General features: G+C 40.3%; 1 protein-coding gene across 1 annotated transcript in view; it reads right to left on the bottom strand.

The window, feature by feature from the left end:
* CLYBL (citramalyl-CoA lyase) overlaps nucleotides 1-18753 on the bottom strand; it is a 178901-nt gene that overhangs the window by 27806 nt on the left and 132342 nt on the right. The window contains exon 4 of the mRNA XM_061997500.1: nucleotides 279-467. Within this exon, the coding sequence (XP_061853484.1) occupies nucleotides 279-467 (189 nt within the window). The remainder of the gene's footprint in view (nucleotides 1-278; nucleotides 468-18753) is intronic.

Genomic DNA, 18753 nt, shown 5'->3' with positions numbered 1-18753 from the left:
ATACTTACGCTTCTATTTTTGATAATGTACCCTGATATCAATATTGGTTCTTCATTGACAGTGGCAGAAATAAACTCAGTTGTCTTCATATATGCAAGGTGCTCCACAAATGCTTTATATACAGCACATCTTACACTTAAATTTCCCAATCCTTAGCCAAGTAACAACATTATACGGTATTTGCAGCCTTCTTCATAACTCAGGTTAATTCATCTCTATGTCTGTGTGAGCTTGGCTCCCCAGCTTCAGTCAAAAGCTAATGCATTGTTGGTACTCACCCATCTTATTTCATCAACATTTTCAACTTTTGGCAGCATCATGCTTGAAGGAAGGGTCTTGGACTGCAAAAGCACCTCCAGATCTTCTTCTGCAAGGCCACTGGACACGGAGTTTATCCTAACACACTTTTCAGCATGGCCAAAGTCAAACTCTTCAAGGGTTTTCACAACAGTCAGTCTTGCTTCTCTCTGCAATAGATAAGAGTTTAGAGGCACAATAAAAGAAAAAGCATATTTTCTATTGACAGAAAAGTGCACGGAACAGAAAACTTGTTGTAATGATGTGGGGAAAAAGCTAGACAACCAGCATATTGATATCCCCCAAATGTTTGTCACTCTTGGACTTTTATTGAAGCAGTCATCACCAGCACTTCACAATTTTAGCTCCCTCCTTGCTTTATAACTGGTAAGTAAAGCACTTGGGTTTATGTCAAAGTATTTCTACGCCACCACGTGTGGAAAACAAGACTATTGCGTCTACTACTGCTGAACGTGTCTAACAAACATAAATGTAATTAAATTCTCATAAAACAGATAATTTTTGAAATTAATCTCTATATTGCCTAGATAATGGTAAGCACAGATGTACCTATACTTTAGTTTTGCTCTATAACTCTTCCTTTTCTCTACATAAGCGAAGTGTATTAAAGCTTGTGGTAGAGTTCACAACTCACATGGGAAAATGACGCCAAAATAACTTTGAGATTTCTCTTGAACCACATAAAAAAACCTATTCTCCTGCTGGCATGAAAGAAAATCTCCAAAGGCACATGCTTCCTGTGGCCATTTGCTATTTTTGTGAATGTAAATTTACAAATCTGTATAACAGTTGATTTGCATGAAGAATACTTACATGCTTTTCTGAAAAGAAATGCATTTCTTGGCCTGGAGAAGAAGACGGGGAAGGGGGAGGATGCTGGGCTCTCCGCTTCCTGCCAACTGCAGTTTCAACCCCAAATTCCTTGTTCTCACCAACAGCCCCTAACAACTTTGCATTGTCGAAATGCACATTTATCAAAAGTAATTTCATTTGTGATGAGTTTTTACGGGGCTAATAAAACTTCACATCTGACTCGGGGAGGCTCGGGAACAATTTTAACAACACGTAGTTGCTGAATAATAGAGATGCTTTTCGAGAAAACAGGCAAACTCGAGGGGAAAAAATGTTAAAAGAAATCATCAAATTAATATCCAGACTAACACCAATCAGCGAGACAGCACATGACAGTAGATTTAAACCAGACGGATGCAAACCTCTGCGGGCAATAGGGGCAGAGGCGGTTTCCCAATGTGGTCTGAGTTAAACAGTGTGAGGGAACAGTAGCTTACAGTTGTCAGGTCCGATCAGAACAGGGTCTCCCAGGCCAGCGTTAAGACAGCTCTGCAGTGTACTGATTTACAGGGCTGGGACCCCTGATAATTAGGGTAAGTTTAGAGAAAAGCAAGTGATGGCTCTAACTGGTTAAAAGCAAGGAATAATGAAGCAGAAAGTTAATGAAATCTGAAGCAAGCAGCCTTCAGCTTGGGGCTACTAGCCGTGCTTCTCCGAAGGTTGGGAGCATATGCTCGTTAATCGGACAGACGGGAGCAAGGCACACATGTACGCATCCCTGTGCTGCGATCAAGGGGCACGTTCAGAGCTAATCTCTGGAAATTACAACCCGAAATGTTCAGACCGCTGTGAATGGGCTCTGGCTGGGGCCATTAGGGAAACCACACAAAGATGCATGCAGTTTACTACAAACACGTCCAGCTGGAAGACAGCTCAGGCGCACAGCCGTCTGAAACGGTCCTTCTGAATTAGGTAAACTGAACTGTATGATGCCGATAACAGGTAACACAAATCCCCTACATTTTCCTTCTCTGACCAGGGGTAATGGGTTTCTAGGGCTGGGACGAAAGTTTCTGGATATGATGCAGAAGGGTAGCTTAAAAACATGCTCTAAAACAATTTATGCTTTTAATTAAGGTCAGATTATCACCATTTCAGCACACGTCGATCCAATTTGCAAAAGAAAGGTCTCTCCACTAAGGCAGCATCCAATCCCAACTGAAGGCACATCTCTAGCAAACTTACAGTCTAATTCATTCCGATTTTTTTTTTCAGGTTATAATAATGATCAGGAGATCGCTTCATTAGCTATTTTTCTCCTCAGGCTGCAAACTCCCTTCCCAAAAAAGACAGATCGTGTCTTTCTAGGTATATTTCCATACAAAACACTTATTAACAGGCTGTTGCTGTTATCAATTTACATAAACTAAATGTGCAGCCCTCTGGTACGTATCCCAAAAATAACCGACAACTTCACTGAATTTATACCAAGCAATAAACATGGGGAGAGGGTTGTTGGTTTTTTCCCATATTTTAATAGAAAATATGTCGCTATGTTAGTTAACACACCCATGCCATCTGTTGGGTTGAGAATTAATGCATTTTCTTAGAACCACTACGTTTTAGATCTGTCTGCCTGGATACCCCAGGAATGGAAACGTTCCCTTCCATGATAAAAATATTTCTAGTTACTACAGTTTCTGCACCAGGATGCAATTTAAGTTTTAAATTGTGAGACAAGCTGAGAGGATCTGACTGCCAAAGTCAGAGCTCACGAGGGGGCTAACTTGGTGCCTACCTTTCCTACAACGAGAAAATCCTGTTGATGTTAGTGGGGTGTATCAGGTTCCCACCTAGGCTTCCAATAAAACATTTCATGGGTAAATAAAAACCCGTCCTAAACCCTCTGACTAAATACGCTAGAAATGTGGAGGAAAGTGAGAGCCCTTTCTGCCTCATTATGCAGGCAAACATAGATGTTATTCTTCCAGTAGGATCCACGCAAAGCTAAAATTTGAAGACAGATAAACTACTTCATTATTGTAACAGCACAAAAAACCATCAGTCCTTGATATAATAATGTCTTTATAAGTAGTAGATGCAACGATAAACACGTTTCCCAAACACTATGAAAAGTCACTGCCAAGAATGGTCAAACTAGAATTTTTAAGGATGAGTGAAAGAAATGATTTATCATGTTCTTCACATGAAAAGTAATACATCAGATAATACTCTGCAATGAATGAATAGCTGAAAAAGAATAAACTTGATTGTTAATTAAACTATTCCATCCCCAGGTAGCTTGGGATGGTGAGTCCCGTGTGGGATGGGTTCTTTATCAAACTGAACTAGAGAGAAAGACAACAGAAAGCTTTATGGTACTAAGATGGTAATATGAAAATACACTACATTTGCGACTTGTGCTGGAAAATCCACTGGGAAAAAACATGCTGGTCAGGGTGGCTACTTTAGCATTCCTTCCGTTTGACTTTGAAGAGGACACAGGAAGATGTTCATTACTAAGCCTAGCTACACCAACTGGAGACGATAAAAGTCTCAGTGACGCAGCAACACCAACAAATCCACCGCCACGCAGCCACACAGCCACCGAAATGAAAGACGGGAATACGCGTGTTGTCAGCACAATTGGCACCCATTAAACCTAATAACTAACCATCCTCACGAGTTCCTAGCTCTGAATTATCAAATCTGCAAAGAAAACAACATCCGTCCACTTTTACACTCCAGTGGAAGAGGTGGTCCCTCGCGGCGGGGCTGCGCAGTCTTGCCATCTGGAGAATAAATCGAGTGTGAAGTACAGTATAGTTTGGGACCAAGCTCCGTGGCGGCAACCCAGCAGTTAGTTCATTAGTCCCAAACTTGCGGGGATTAGTGCGGTATCAGCTCTACCGTTGGATGGGATCAGGCAGGCAGAGCGTGAGACTTGGGGAAGGGGGTGGCAGCGGTGAAGCAGCCCCTCAGGCTTATCTATAAGCACACCTAAATCGGTACCTTTGCTCACAGTATTACCATCATCTCCTGCCAGCAGAATCAGTACCTTTCCTTCCTTCCTTTTTCTTCCCCCCTCATTTTTTTTCTCTAAGTTATATGTCAAGACAGAAATGCTTCTTTGAAACAGAAGGAATGCCACAGGAGCTGGAAGCTCAGCCACCCACTCGCCCTGGACAGAGTGTTAATACAGAAATAATGAAGTAAAGATGGTCAGATTAACAGAATTTGGGGAAACTGCAACAGCAGACGGAAAATTTACGTTTTCTTCTTTCTTTTCAAACTGCTACGATATCTCACAAACTAGTTTTCCATCACTGTGATTTCCAGACCCCTCTGATTTTGGGAACAAAAACCTCTGTTTCACTTTATTTTTCTTGCCCAGTTTTAGCCCCTGTTTTTCCTCAAGACCTTCAAGTCTTAAGGTAAAGATAGTGGGTACGATTAAAGACATGTTTATGTACGGGTCTCATCCCATTAACATCTTTAGTAATAAATCTTCATATGGAAATGTAAATACGTGATGCTCTAAAATGGCAGGCCAGAATCTATCATCCTCATTGCCATAATAAGTTTGCATGTTTCAAATGGCAGAGGAAAAATTAATTACTATAATCACAATCTGGATTATTTTTTGTGACAGGTCTGACATGGTAAAAACATACAATTACGTGTTAATGTTACTTCCCTGGAGTGGTTTGTTTACAAGACTTGACATTGCTGAATCGTTTGTCACTTCTATTAGTGCAGAACCTATGAATGCATCTCTCTAAGAAGATTTTGCAGAAATGCACAAATATATCCACAGAGGGTTTTGGACAAAACTGAGCTTCTGCAGAAGGAAAGACAGACTTTTTTTTTGTGCTTAACCCTCCATCAGGGAAGTGATGCCATATAGAATGATACTTCCTTCAGTTTCATATTCACAGATGAGATTGGCAAAAGACAAATTGCATTTGTTTTTAAGGAAACAAAGAGAACTGTATCCGCAGAGCAGAGCACAGGAGATGCTTGGTTCATGAGACCTGCCTTCTATCTTATAGGCATCAGGTACTATGTGACACTAAATCCTTGAAATGACAAATACTTATTTCCCGTTATTGTTAGACTGAGCAAATGCTGTAAAATATTACCTCATTGCAAACCCTTCAGGAAGCTGTTATTAAATAATGTATTATAGTTACCTTCAAAAAGATAATCAATTGAAGAGGTTTTAAAGACTTAGGAAGTTTTAAAACACATTTTATTTTGGCTCAATAGAGAACATAACAAATACATCATGTAATCCTACGGGAAAAAAGGGGCAGGACGCAGGAGTGGGGAGGAGGAGGCAGAATACGGTCTCCATCGCACAGGCAAACACACATTTTAGAGTAGTGCAAGATTCTCATATTTCTGCTACTATTTCCTGAAATCTTCAAGTTCTTTCTTTAAAAATTCTTTGGTCTATTCAAGCCCTTTCTTTTTTTATATCAACCTTTTCACTTTTCTGAAAGAGAGACTCTTCGTGACATAATGAATCATCTAACTCCGTGCATCTCTAGCATCTGCTGCTTTTCTCTCGGCTCTGCTAATTGTTTTTACATGGTCTAGCAACACTAAAATGAAGCAAACTTTGGTGGTCAGCATTATAAGCTGCAGTTTAATTACGCTCTGTAGACAAATCTGAATTTCTTTGCCCATTTTTCTAGAAGTTTCATTTTGAAGTCACTAGCGTACCCATCAACATATTTATCCTCTATTTTTAAAGCACAAGATCTCTCAAAGCTGTTGATGAATATCTGGGAGCTGCCTGCTGCCGTGTAAGCTTAGCAAGCCTCTTCTTCCTTCTACCAGCATCAGCAAAGTGGATATTGAAAATATCAGGTGGAGTCTCTTTAACATCATCAGAATTGGGCAGTTTCCATAGATGATGGTTAGGTAACGGCCTGCCTTGAGATGCTGTGAACATAGGGAATCAGAAAGCAAGAACCTGAGGCCCACCCAGCCTGTGGTCCAGGACCTAGGATTCATAAATTCTAATAAACCTTTAGGGGCTCTCAGCTACATGAGCACAAAATTTCTGCGGAGCTGGGGTATCCTAGAACCCGTACATCAGTGAAAGAGCATGACATTCTCACAAGCTGCTTTTAAGATATTTATCTGACTTGCATGGATCTCCTAGAAGTTTAAATGGAGGCCAGTAGGCTGCTAGAATGAATTGGCACATAGAAATATTCATGTAATATGAGGACTTAGCATAAATATCTCAGTAGCAAAAAACATACAGCATGGTGTCTGTGTGTGTGTGTGTGTACATAAACACAGAGACAGGCTTATACTTTTAAGACTATGTGTACAGAAATATTTCAAAAGGTTTTTTTAATGACAGTACTATATATGACAGCTTCAATAAAAGAAAATTTTGTTCATGTACGTAGGCAGCTATTCTTCTGTCTGCCAACTTTTATAAACACTTACAAAAGAGACATAAACAACCTTTCAATTAAGACAAATCAAGCTAACACTAATTTAAGCAGGCTGCAAGATGTAGTCTCTCCACTTTTTTTCCCTGGCTTTCTGAGGATCCTTTTGGTTTTGTGACAGATTAGCATCACAAATGAAAATTCTTTAGAAGCATTAGTGTTAATTAGTCTTCCTGGACAGTCCAAATGAGCTGCTGTATGATGAAATGATACCACAAAATACTCAACCTGATGTATCTATAATAATAAAAAAAAAGGTACACGTTTCTTTTCTATGGCACATGATCTTAACTGCATGTTATGCTTATTTTGTATTTAAAAATATTCTAGTTTAAGGTACATTTACTTGGTATGATGTAACAAATCATTATGGAAAATGTGTACATTTAAGCACTCATTTTTTAATTTTTACAAATGTATCTTTTTGTTAATGCTGATAATGAAATACACTGCTGTCCATCAAAAGTACATATGCTTTAGCCAACTATTAATCCCCGTTCAGCAGCTGATTTCAGGTACAGAGATTCTGAGTGAGATATGAATTAAACTTTTTGCAGATTGGCAAATGGGTGCCATCAGAAGCACTGTTTAATCACTTTCTTGATTAGAAATCATTTGAAAAAAAGAATTAAAGCCAAACAAGGTAAACATTGAACAGTGTGGAAGTTAGAAGCAAGCTAAAAGCAAATAAAAGTTTATCCGAAAGAAAACAACTGGCCAGAGGCTTACTCCTGCTTGTATTGAAGAAGACAGCATCTGCCCCGAGCTGCTCAGAAGCCCCTATGAGTGAAGAAGGCATTAAGAGCAATCAAGTCAGCTGTATCATGTCTTCCTCTTTTCTGGAAGAAAGTTTTCCCAGTCTACTTGCATCTTATTTTCAGTATAACTTGATGTTTCAAAGAGAAAATTTGGGTTAATTGTGCATGTTCTTCAATGCTGTGCAAATACTGGTTAACAGTTCTTATCTCAGTTTTCATAAAGTGCTTTATCTGCATTGGTAAATTAGCAAATTAATATTCTGTAATGTGATTAAAATCCCATAGAATTCCCTGAGTCCAACTGTTTACAGGTCACATCCACAGTAAAATAGTACTTGTGCAAAATAAGCTGTCATGTCTTTATTTTCAACTTACATTTTAAAGTCAAGTGGTTTTACCTTGTAGACGCGTGTGTTTCCATGCGACATGTTTAGAATGGGATTTAGCACGTTAATTGGTCACTTGGGTGTCTTAGGCTAAGCAAGGCACCCCCAGGAAGTCTTCCTACCAGGTGGGTTCTTTTGCCATTTAGAAGAGGACTTCTTAAACCTTCTCATCTCACAGGCAATTTTTTAAGGCACAGATTATCTCATGTAGTCCTGCGCACCCTTGTGAGATCATGTAATTTGTATCAATTTCTGTTTATAGACCCTCTGAGAAAATCAATACCATCAGATAACTTATCTCCCAGCTTCATCTGAAGGCCTTGGGCCCCAACTGCCCACAAGGCACAACCGCTCGTTTAAATCCAGACTCTCTTCTGAGAGAGTGAATCAGCTATTCTTGAACTGAGGGGTCCAGAACTGGACACAATATTCCAGATGTGGTTTAACGAGGGCAGAGTAGAGGGTGAGGAGAACCTCTCTCGACCTACGACTCATACCCCTTCTAACACACCCCAGGGTGCCACTGGCCTTTGCTGGTGTCAATGAACTTCATGGGCAACCAGGATTTTCCAGTAGTATAATTGTAATCATAGAATCACAGGATCACACAATCACAGAATGGCAGGGGTTGGAAGGGACCTCTAGAGCTCATCCAGTCCAACTCACCTGCTAGAGCAGGTCCACCTAGATCAGATCACACAGGAACTCCAGGCGAGTTTTGAAAACCTCCACAGAAGGAGATTCCACATCCTGCCTAGGCAGCTTGTGCCACGGCTCTCTCACACTCAAGGGAAATAAGTTTTTCCTCATGTTCAAGTGGAACTTTTTGTCTTCCAGCTTATTTCCATTACCCCTAGTTTTGTCACTGGAGACAACACAAAAAAAAATCTAGTATTCATACAGAACTGATGCTTTGTTTTTATAATATTGATTTCAAAAACTACAGTGAGAAAATGGAGTTCAGTATTCACAAGTTTGACACTCATTAAATTGCTATTTTGTTCTTTTTTTTTTTCCTTTCTCACTTTTTTCCCAATTTGTATTATTGTTGTGTGATTATCTGGACTAAATATGTATTTAGTAATTTTTTTTGGTCCCTATGACTTAATATGTTTCTCTTTCTTGATCTAAATGAAGGACTGCCAAAAGAGAGTAATGAAAATGTGTCCTACTTACCTAACAAATATTTTTAAAGGGAAACTGTTCTGCTTTACTTGCTGAATCTCTTTATACTTTTTGATTGCCCTAGTAATAATTTGGTTTGTATTGAGAATAGAAGGTAGTTTTTTCCCCCAAAGTGCTCAGAGATGTCTTCTCCCACCAGAACCCCTGCTCCCATCACCTGCATCAGCCGCAGGTTAACCCTGCTGGGACTCATGTGATGCTTCCTTCCCTTTCCTTGGCAGTGGCTGTTCCTTCCAGTGCCAGTCTACCACCAAGCATCACATCCATGTGGCAACTGCCTCTGCAGCCTCCAGAAGCATCATTTTCTCATTCCAGCTGGGCACCGAGGGACCATACCCACCAGTGTGTTTGCACTGCTTGCACTAGTTATGCTGCTGCATACAGCAGGAGCTGTAGGTCCTTTCCTAGTTAAGAAGACTTTGCTTTCACTCATAATGGGGCTGTGGCCAGTACTGTCCTCAACACCATTTGTTAAGGGTTTGCTCTACATCTAGAGAACTTTACTTGTTTTCTGAGGGTAAAATACACAGTGACATCATCTTGGCTTTATCTGTTGGCGAGTTCCCTACCCATTTCTCTCCCCAGTCTTTCATTTGGCATGCAGTTGTCACAGAATCACAGAACCATTTGGGTTGGAAAAGACCTTGAAAATCGTTGAATTCAAACTTCCCAGGAAGTATGCTCTTTAAAGGTAGTAGGTTTCTGCAGCATGGGTGCAGGAACAAGTCTCTTGTCCCTCTTGAGACCTCTGGACTACTTCAATGTCTGAGGGTGCTAAGTCAGGTACAACAGTACCAAAAAAACTGTTGAAAAGTGTGTTTGTTACCAAAGTCTCTTCCTTTTCTGGTTCCTCATTTGATCTATCACTTTCTCCAATGGGCTTCACACAGAGTCACAGAATCACAGAATAGTTGAGATTGGAAGGCACCTCTGGAGGTCATCATGTCCAATCTCCTTGCTGAAGTAGGGCCACCCAGATCTGGCTGCTAGGACTGTGTCCAGACAGCTTTTGAATATCTACAATATCTCTTGAATATCAGATGTTTAGAAGGAACCTCCTGTGTTTCAGTTTGTGCCCATTGCCTCTGGTCCTGTCACTGGGCACCATTGAGCAAAGAATGGCTGTGTCCTCTTTGCACCCTTCCCTCAGGTATTTCTGTACATTGACAAAATCCTCCTGAGCTTTCTCTTTTCCAGGCCAAACAGTCCCAACTCTCTCAGTCTCTCTTCATAGGAGAGAGCTGCATCATCTTTGTGGCCTCTCGCTGGGCTCTCTCCAGTATGCCCATGACTCTCACGTACTGAGACCTCTGACATCCTCTTCCAAATGATTCACAAGGTTTAGAAGTCCTCTCTGTCATTTGCCAGAAGTCTTTCAGCATATTAACACTCTCTACTTCTTTTTTTTTTCTTTTTTTTTTAGTTTTGAGAAATGTTAAGGCCAGTTTTTAAAAAAAAATTACTGGTATCTGACACTCCAGTTGATTTATTAATATTATTTTTAATAAAATTCCTATGTCCCTCATGCTCTTGGCATCACCTTTTCCAGTGCAATTCTCATTTCCAACTGAGTGATTTGATCTTTGCTTTAAGATAATTTTTCATCTGTTGCTTATTTGGCTTTATTTCTTCTTGACCAGGTTTCACAGCTTCAGATTCTGTGTTGGCAGTTTCTTGGCCAGTTTTCCTTTCCTGTTGACCAGATACAATCTCTGCCAGTATGAACGCTAAGTCCTCTATCGCTAGCCAAGCAAGAATCAGTCATGCTGAATCTCCCTAATATAAATCTACCCTTAACACAAACGTAATCCTCTTGGGAATTATCACCTTAACATAAACTTTGTCGCATTTTACCAATGCTTATGAACGTTAATTAATGATTCCAGCCCATGGACAGGCATGTTTACAAGCAGAGGTCTATCAGGATTATTTAAATAGCAAGGTATGGGTAACAAAATGGCTTCAGTCTAACAGCTATGTAAATATATCTGTATTTCAGAACACTGCCTCTGCAGGCGTTTCTCAGGACAGGTCGCTGTTGGGCTTCATACGCATGTGGACCTACTTTCTGTCTATTCTAGTTTCACATCTATATTGCAGACTCGCTGCAGAGCCACAGGCAGGTTGAACTCCATTGTCCTCCAGACCATTCAGGCTTAGCACAAACACACGATCTAGCGACGAGAGCTTTCACTCAGCCAGTTCTGCATGCCCAGAAGTTCAGCTCAGCTGTTTCATCCTGAACAATGGGGAAGCAAGGGGGACAGCCTAATATTTTATCCTCTGTTTTGTCCACCAGCAGCTTGCGACATTAAAGGCGAACCTCTTGCATGTAATAGCTTTCAAAAGGCCTTCCTTTTGTAGACAAGGCAACGATGAGTTAGAGTGACTGTTTGCTGTTAAACTAATCTGTTTGGGTTTTTTTTTTTCCAAATGGAAAAAAATTGTATCATCAGTAGAACATATTCTATTCCTTCTGTGTCTTCTCATGCCATGGCACGCTCTCCAGGTTGAACACAGGAAAATTTGTTCTTCTGCTGTCCTGTCTCCCAAGGATCATCCCCTCCTTTCCAGCTTTGCTTGTACTTTTGTCACTGCTCCTAGTCAAGTTATTGAAATGTTTTTGTTTGTTTTTTGCTGTTTCCCTCCCTCGCCTTCAGTCGATGTTTGTAAAGCATTTAACACTACACCAGGCGGGTTAATTTACTGCACTGGTAAAACAGGCTATTTGGAGTGTCTTGCAACACTGACATGTTTTCAGCTTGCAAATCAGATGTCTCCATCCCAAAGGAAAGAATTCTTGCCAAAGCTTTGTTTATATCGATGCCAGGTGCAATCTGGCCCAACAGTGGTAATGACATATGAACACTAAACAGTTTGTAAAAAGCATGCTTCAAAATGAAATCTGAATCCTATATATAAAGAGCCAGGTAAGAGTCTTAATAGGAATTTGCCTGGTGTAGGAAAGCATTTCTTTGTAGTAACATTAATTTGGTTTCTGGGCTCCCTTTAGTGTTATTAGTGGCTTCTGATTTCAATTTTTTTTCATTATAGATTGTTTTTCCTCTTGCTTCTGGTAGAGTTTTCAAAGCCACAGATTTATTGTGTAGAAATATTTTAACAAAAATTACTGTAATTACTCTATTTAATACTTTATTTTGTACATGGCTCTTGCAAGTATGATTAACAAAAGAAACCTTTCCTCTTTCTGCCTTGCAGAAAGTGACCCTGATTTGGTGAAAATTAGAAATACTGCGTTGCAGTCCTTACTACAGCACCTCTTGAAAGGGAATTGCCAGAACTGAATCATGTCCTCTTCTTCTTAAACAAGTCCAAAATAGATTTTCATCCCTAAAGAAATTTTTTTATTACTGCTGGCTACACAGAGGGGAAAAAAAATCTTAAACCTGTGTGAAAGTCACAGAATCACAGAATCTTAAGGAATGGAAGGGACCTCGAAAGATCATCTAGTCCAATCCCCCTGTCAGAGCAGGAGCACCCAGAGTAGGTCACACAGGAACTTGTCCAGGTGGATTTTGAAAGTTTAGGTAAGCAACTCCCTGCCCATAATGTGAAAACATCAGAAACCCTGATAGGCTGCAACTTGTACATGTTTGTCTGAGCTCTGCAATGGTCTCATTCTGAGCATCACTTTTGCAAGCTTAGCATCAGATAAAACTGTGGAAAACAATGGTGGGTTGACACACTAAGGGGTTATTGAAATATACTCAGATTTTTTTTTGATAATCTGTATTAATTTGATAGTCCCACTAAAACAGTATCCATTTTACGTGAACATCTGGCCCTTAAAAATCAGTGCCATTTACGTAGTGATCACATTCTTCTCTCTCCAGAGGGGCAATGTTAAAACCAAACACACATTGCTGCTGTTGGGAATGGGCACTGCAGTAAGGAAGGTGCTCAGGGGTGACCTACATATCACATAGGCATAGAGCAAACCATCTCCCCATAGAGTAAACCAAACAAAAGCCTTGAAAACAATAGCAATAACAGACTATTTCACAAAAAGCTATTGATGTGCACAACGTATTACCTCACCGCATACCTATGTGTGAGCCAGTAGCTTTGGGTTTTGTCTGAAGGAGAGCGGGAGGGAAATTTTCAGGATGCCTTTCCCATCTGTTTGAAGTAAAATTATGAGAACAGTATGCCTTTAAAATGAGAGATAAACCATTTAATACTTTAATTCAAACTTCAGAAATTATAATTCTTGAATCAGTGCCTCAGCAGAAAAGGAAAGACTCAGATTTGCAGATGGCAAGTTGCTTGCTGCAATCTGAAAGGGTCTATACTATAATGGCAAAAAATATGACTATATACACTTTCTTCCTCTGTCCATCTGCCACTGTTATAGTCTACTGTGGGGGTGATTTTATTTAAATTTGGACTGTTTGCAGGCTGATTTCTCATTTCTACAATCATTAGGTTTGTTACAAAAAGAGTAAATAGATTTAAAAAAACCCCAACAACTGCTGCCTTGGTGCTGTGTGACTTGTAATAGACTCCCACTGAAGAAATCTACGTATGTTTGCTGCTGGTCTGCATGGTATCTCATCCACCAACTGTGTTTGTACATCTATACATGGAGGGCTTGGGAATCTTTACAATGCTTGAAAGTATTTTCTGAAACAGAACATGTAGAATAGTGGTAGTGACCAGACAGACCAAGAATAAAAGAAGAGGAATACATTAATAATAGAAAATGAGTAATGTCAATGGATATTTAATTTATTAGTATTTAAAGGCCATGGGAAGAGTCATTTTGTTTTCCTCACTTATTACTCAACTTCATCCAGGGAAATGATAGCTTGCTACAGTTTCCCCCGCACTCACTTTGTAAGAAAAAATGTCAGTGGACAGAGCTATCTATTTATCAAGACATAGAGACACTGAAAAGCTGTAAGTAACAATCATAGAACCATAGAATGGTAGGGTTGGAAGGGACCTCCAAAGATTATCTAGTCCAGACCCTCATCCTTGCAGGGACCACTTGGTGGACCTGCCTCCCAGAGTGGTGGTCTTCATGGGAAAATCCTCTTGTCCCAGACTGGTCCCCTGTGCTATCCTCATGCCTTTAGGCTCCCAGTGGCACTGATGCACCAAAGAGTTGTTCCTATTGCTTTGTAGAGTCACCCCCTCAGCAGGTAAACTGGTGGCTGCAGGGAATGGAAGCAGCTGGCTAAAGTTGCCAGCTCTGCCAGGCTGACGGCAAAGGAATTGCAGCAAATAATGGAAACTGGCTCCTTAACAGTTGTGTTTTTTAAATGGCCTGTGATGTTACAGGATGCATATGGTGGTTTTAGGGCTTGCAGGTCATTAGCTTGGGGGGTTGAAAAATTAATATCTGAAGGCAGCCCTTTAAAGGGTTCACTTTAAATAGCTTGTTCTGTGAACAGGAGAAAATATCAAACTAATAACTCAAGAACATTGATTTCCCCCTCTTTTGCACTGTGGCAGGAGTGTCAGCGCACAAGTTGAAAGCTCGGGCTCATCGGGATAGTAAAGGTTTTGGATCTGTGTTTTGTGCAAGCAGCAAGAAAACAAGGCAGTTGCCAATAATGTCTCATCATGGAGTCTCCTTCCTTGGAGGTCTTCAAGACTTGCCTGGACATGTTCCTATGCAACGTGATCTAGGTAAACCTGCTTCTGCAGGGGGGTTGGACTGGATGATCTCTAAAGGTCCCTTCCAACCCCTACCATTCTATGATTCTATGATTCTGTGATTCTATGATCCTGCTTTGAGTCCCATAGCAACTCCTCAAGTGATGAGGCAAGAAGAGTTTGGCCCATTGCTTGCCAGCACCTTGCAAGGTATAACATCCAGGTATAAGTCATCTGCCTGGTCTAAATACTAACAAAATCTAGTCACCTTCTGGATGGCCTATCTTATAGATACATGTATGTTTTTCGTCTTTTTCCTTTAAAATTTGAATGGAACTTTGATTTTCTAATAGTTTGCATTCAAAGTTTGCCCTCTGTCAAAATGATATTGGTATAATACAGGATACATGTTGTTATAAAGTCACTAAAACCAGAATTGAAGAGCACTGTTTGCTGTGGATCTGAAAATATATAAACATCAGTGTATTTCTTTAATTGAAGAAAATTAACAGGCGGGAGACATTTTGTTGCACAGTTCTGAAATTAAGATCTTTGTCTAAAGCTGATGGAAGAAATAAATGGGTTTTAAGCTACGTAAGGTTTAAACTATCTAGTGTCTTTGTCACTTATTCCATGTCAAGTGGGCACAGACCGCAGCGATTCTGATAAGGACGCTTTTCACATTCACTTCCACCAGTGGTAACCCAAGACGCGGAGGGGGGTGAAGAACAAGGGTCATATTCATAATCTGGAATGATGCAAAACGTATCTCTTCAAGTTTTCAGCCGAACTGAGATATTTATCTTAACAAGATCTAATTAGACCTAATTTCCATAGCATATCAATTATTTTCCTCATTAGAGTAGCTAATGCCATGTTCAGATATCATGGCAATCAAGCTTGCGATTTCTGGAAAAACTGGTTAGAAGGCTCAGTATTAAGTGCGTTTCCAACTGTGAAATTTATCCTTCTGAGCAATGCCTCCCAGTTTACTCACTTTGTTCCAGGATTCTCTGCAGCATATGGCCACTGGAACCCATTAAATAACACGAAGTAAGACAAAGTCAGCGATGAGTCAAAAATAGCTGCACCAGTGAATCGCCTTTCAAAATCCTGTCTCTAACAAGAAAAATAATGAAGAGTAAGACATGCAATTAGAAGAAATTAAGGTCAATTTTCAAGCCGGGTTGCCTATGTGGTGGTTTTGAAATCCACGTTAGGCACCTCAAATAAAAGCAGCCTGATTGAACACCTGCAGCTCTTGGCAATGCACTTGCACGGATAAGGCAGTCACACAATTCTTGTACACAAAGTCTCTACCTCTCGGTTTTATTTTCCCCCATTACCTAAAACTCCAGGTCCTAATCGCTAGGTTTGTCGTGTTCCTTTTTCCTCCTAAGGAAGATACTCAGTGTTTCCAGTGCGTGGCCATATGTGTGCCATGTACTTGTCCAAGTCCCATTTACTCAGCGTGAGAGTGAAGGCACTTTTTTTTAGTACAGGAGATTGTCACAATGTCTTTGGATTCCTTGCATCCAGCCTGAGTCATCTAGAAGTAAGGCGCCAGCTCCAAATTTTTTGATTCTTTTTTTTTTACAGTCAATAGTGAGGGGCCACTACATCTGGAAGGGGATTTATCTTCTCTTAGACTAGCTGCCTAAGTCACAGAGACCATTTGTTCTTTGGAGGCACCCATCTCCCTTGGCTGAATACTCAGGGAGCCTTGGCAGCTAGTTGAAATGAAGCACCTTCCTCCTAGAGAGCTAAAACAGGCAAGACAAGTCTTGCCTCGGTTGTTTGGGGCTGGTGGCTCCTATCCTAGACAAGACACACAACATTTTGCTAATATGAAAGGTTTAACTATAGCCCTTTGCTGCTATAAGAATATCATACTATCAGTGGCTCTTCAGGAGGAGCTCAATGCATGCTTATACCAACAAGTTTCACAGCGGAGAGCAGGGAGATGCTTTCATTCACAGCTATGCCTTAACCAAATGCTAGTCAACTACATTTGTTTCTTCTCATTTAAAACATGTCCAGTGCTCTGAAGGGGTGTGTCTGTAATGAGGCACTGGAAAAAAAGTAAGTTGCTAAATCAATAACTAAATCTGAATTCTTTACTTGATGCATATTGAAGCTCTTTTGTTATTACTATTTGGTTACTTTTGTATCCAACTCCTTTCACTTGCAAGTAAAAAGATGCTTCATCTGGCCATCCAAATAGTGTATTCAAACAAAATATCCCAGGAAATAAACAACTGTGCTCTTCTGACCTCCATTATGAACAATAAAAAGTTATCTAGAGTCCACAGACCGCACATACTATGTCTCTCCCCTTACATCTAAGCATGGCTAAGGATTTAATGGGCATATTCAGGTGTAACACAGATCAGAATCCAGACACGTAACTCTTAATTGATATAAAACTATATGGATGGTAATAGTGCCAGAAGACAATTTAGTTTGCACTCTTTCATACTGAGCTGAAGTTGTTTGGTTTTCTTAAAAGAAATAAAACTGATAATTGTCACTACAGTAAGTAAATATGTCTGAATAGACGCGGAAAGCAGATCTATTGGGTAAGAAGGTTACAGAATCTCATTTTGTGGTCCATCTGCTCCCTCTTTGCTTCCCAAGCCAACAGACACTAATCTGGGATGAAGAAACTGACAGGACATGGGGGAGGAGTAGACGGTCACAATTCCGCCTCCTTTCAGCTTTTTGATATATGTGCTCGTGCCATTCTGATATAATAGAAGAAAAATACTCAGTGGAGCCAGGAGGACAATTCAAACAATTATGTATTACAGCAGCATTTTACTGTGCGAGACTTTATCATCATTTCAGTGCAATTTGTATATTTTATCTCTGAGACCAAATCACTCGAAATTAATGTTCAAGGGGAAAAAGGTGCACTGCTGGAAAAGGCTGTTAAACAGATAATATGTTGAAATAAACAGTAAAATAATCAGATTGAGCTAAGAAAAGTATTTAGGGTCTTCCTATTGGGTTTCTTTTTTCTAATTTGCATCTATGCTGATGGTCTTGAGGAAAATGTGGACATCACATCCACAAACATTTTCAAGTGACCCTAACATGAAAAATAAAAAAATCATAATCAGTGCAAGAGGATGAGAACTAAACACAAAAGAGCTAAGGATAAAAACAAAATTCAAAGCCACGGGCCGTCAGTGAGAAAGACAAAGGCGAAGTGACAGTGCAGCTAACCAGGGACAGCAAATGAGAAAGAGATGTGCTATGTGACTGTGCAGTAGTAAAAAAAACACAGCCAATGGAGTTGTATTGTGTCACCTCCATCTCCGTGCAGCTCTGCAGCAACAGCACTGCCAGTCTTTATTTCTAATTCCGAGCACTCTGTCATCAGAAAGACCATTATAAATAGAAATAAGTTTGTACGTAAGCAAGAAGGAACAAAGTAAAAAAGTCTTGAAAGGAGATAAATACGTATTGTTTGGCTTAAGTGTAATTGAGACACAAGGCATGTGCAAATAATTTAAGCATGTTAACACTCCAGTGAAAATGGTAAGTTCCTGAATGGAGTAAAAGGGAAGCATGAGTAGTATTTTGGATAAGCACTACAAAGAAGTTACAAAAAATAAAGCTGTTGTCAGTGGGAGGTTGAGTCTCATGGTTAAAGCACCTAATCCAAAATTTTACAATCGTTTTAACCACACAATGTGAAGCACTGACACAACATTAAGGTCCCTCTGACAGGTAAAAAGCTGTTTGTGCTTTCTGGAAGGGAAACTTTAGCTCAGATCAGAGGCTGAGGATGTGCATAAAAATGATTGGACTTCCCTCAGCTAACCATGGACTTTTCATGGGTTCCTTCTCATCCTCTTTCCATTCCCCATCCCCCAAAGCTAACTGTTTCTCCCTTGGAAGTACTTGCCCTCCATTATGTGCAGAGCCATGATGACTCATGAGGAAGTTGGCTTAACTTTGACCTTTTTTTTTTTTCACACTGCAGACCAGCTGCACTGACTCGATTGCTCCCAAGATAAGGCAACCCAAGTCAACCACACCAAAGAGTGGCCCAGTGCTGCTGATTGCTGCTGTCAGAACTGAGCAGGCAGCCCCAGCCAAACAGGATGGAGACTGCATGCTGATAGCGGTGTTCCCAGGGAACACCAGCGTTCAGTCACGGCACTGAATGCACTTGGGTGGTGAAGGCAGCAGCCACGCAAGGGCAACCAG

Source organism: Colius striatus, chromosome 1, assembly GCF_028858725.1.
Source record: "Colius striatus isolate bColStr4 chromosome 1, bColStr4.1.hap1, whole genome shotgun sequence".
In the NCBI taxonomy this organism is placed as follows: Eukaryota; Metazoa; Chordata; class Aves; order Coliiformes; family Coliidae; genus Colius; species Colius striatus.
Note: the sequence above shows the minus strand (reverse complement) of the source record. Positions and strands in the feature narration are given on the sequence as shown.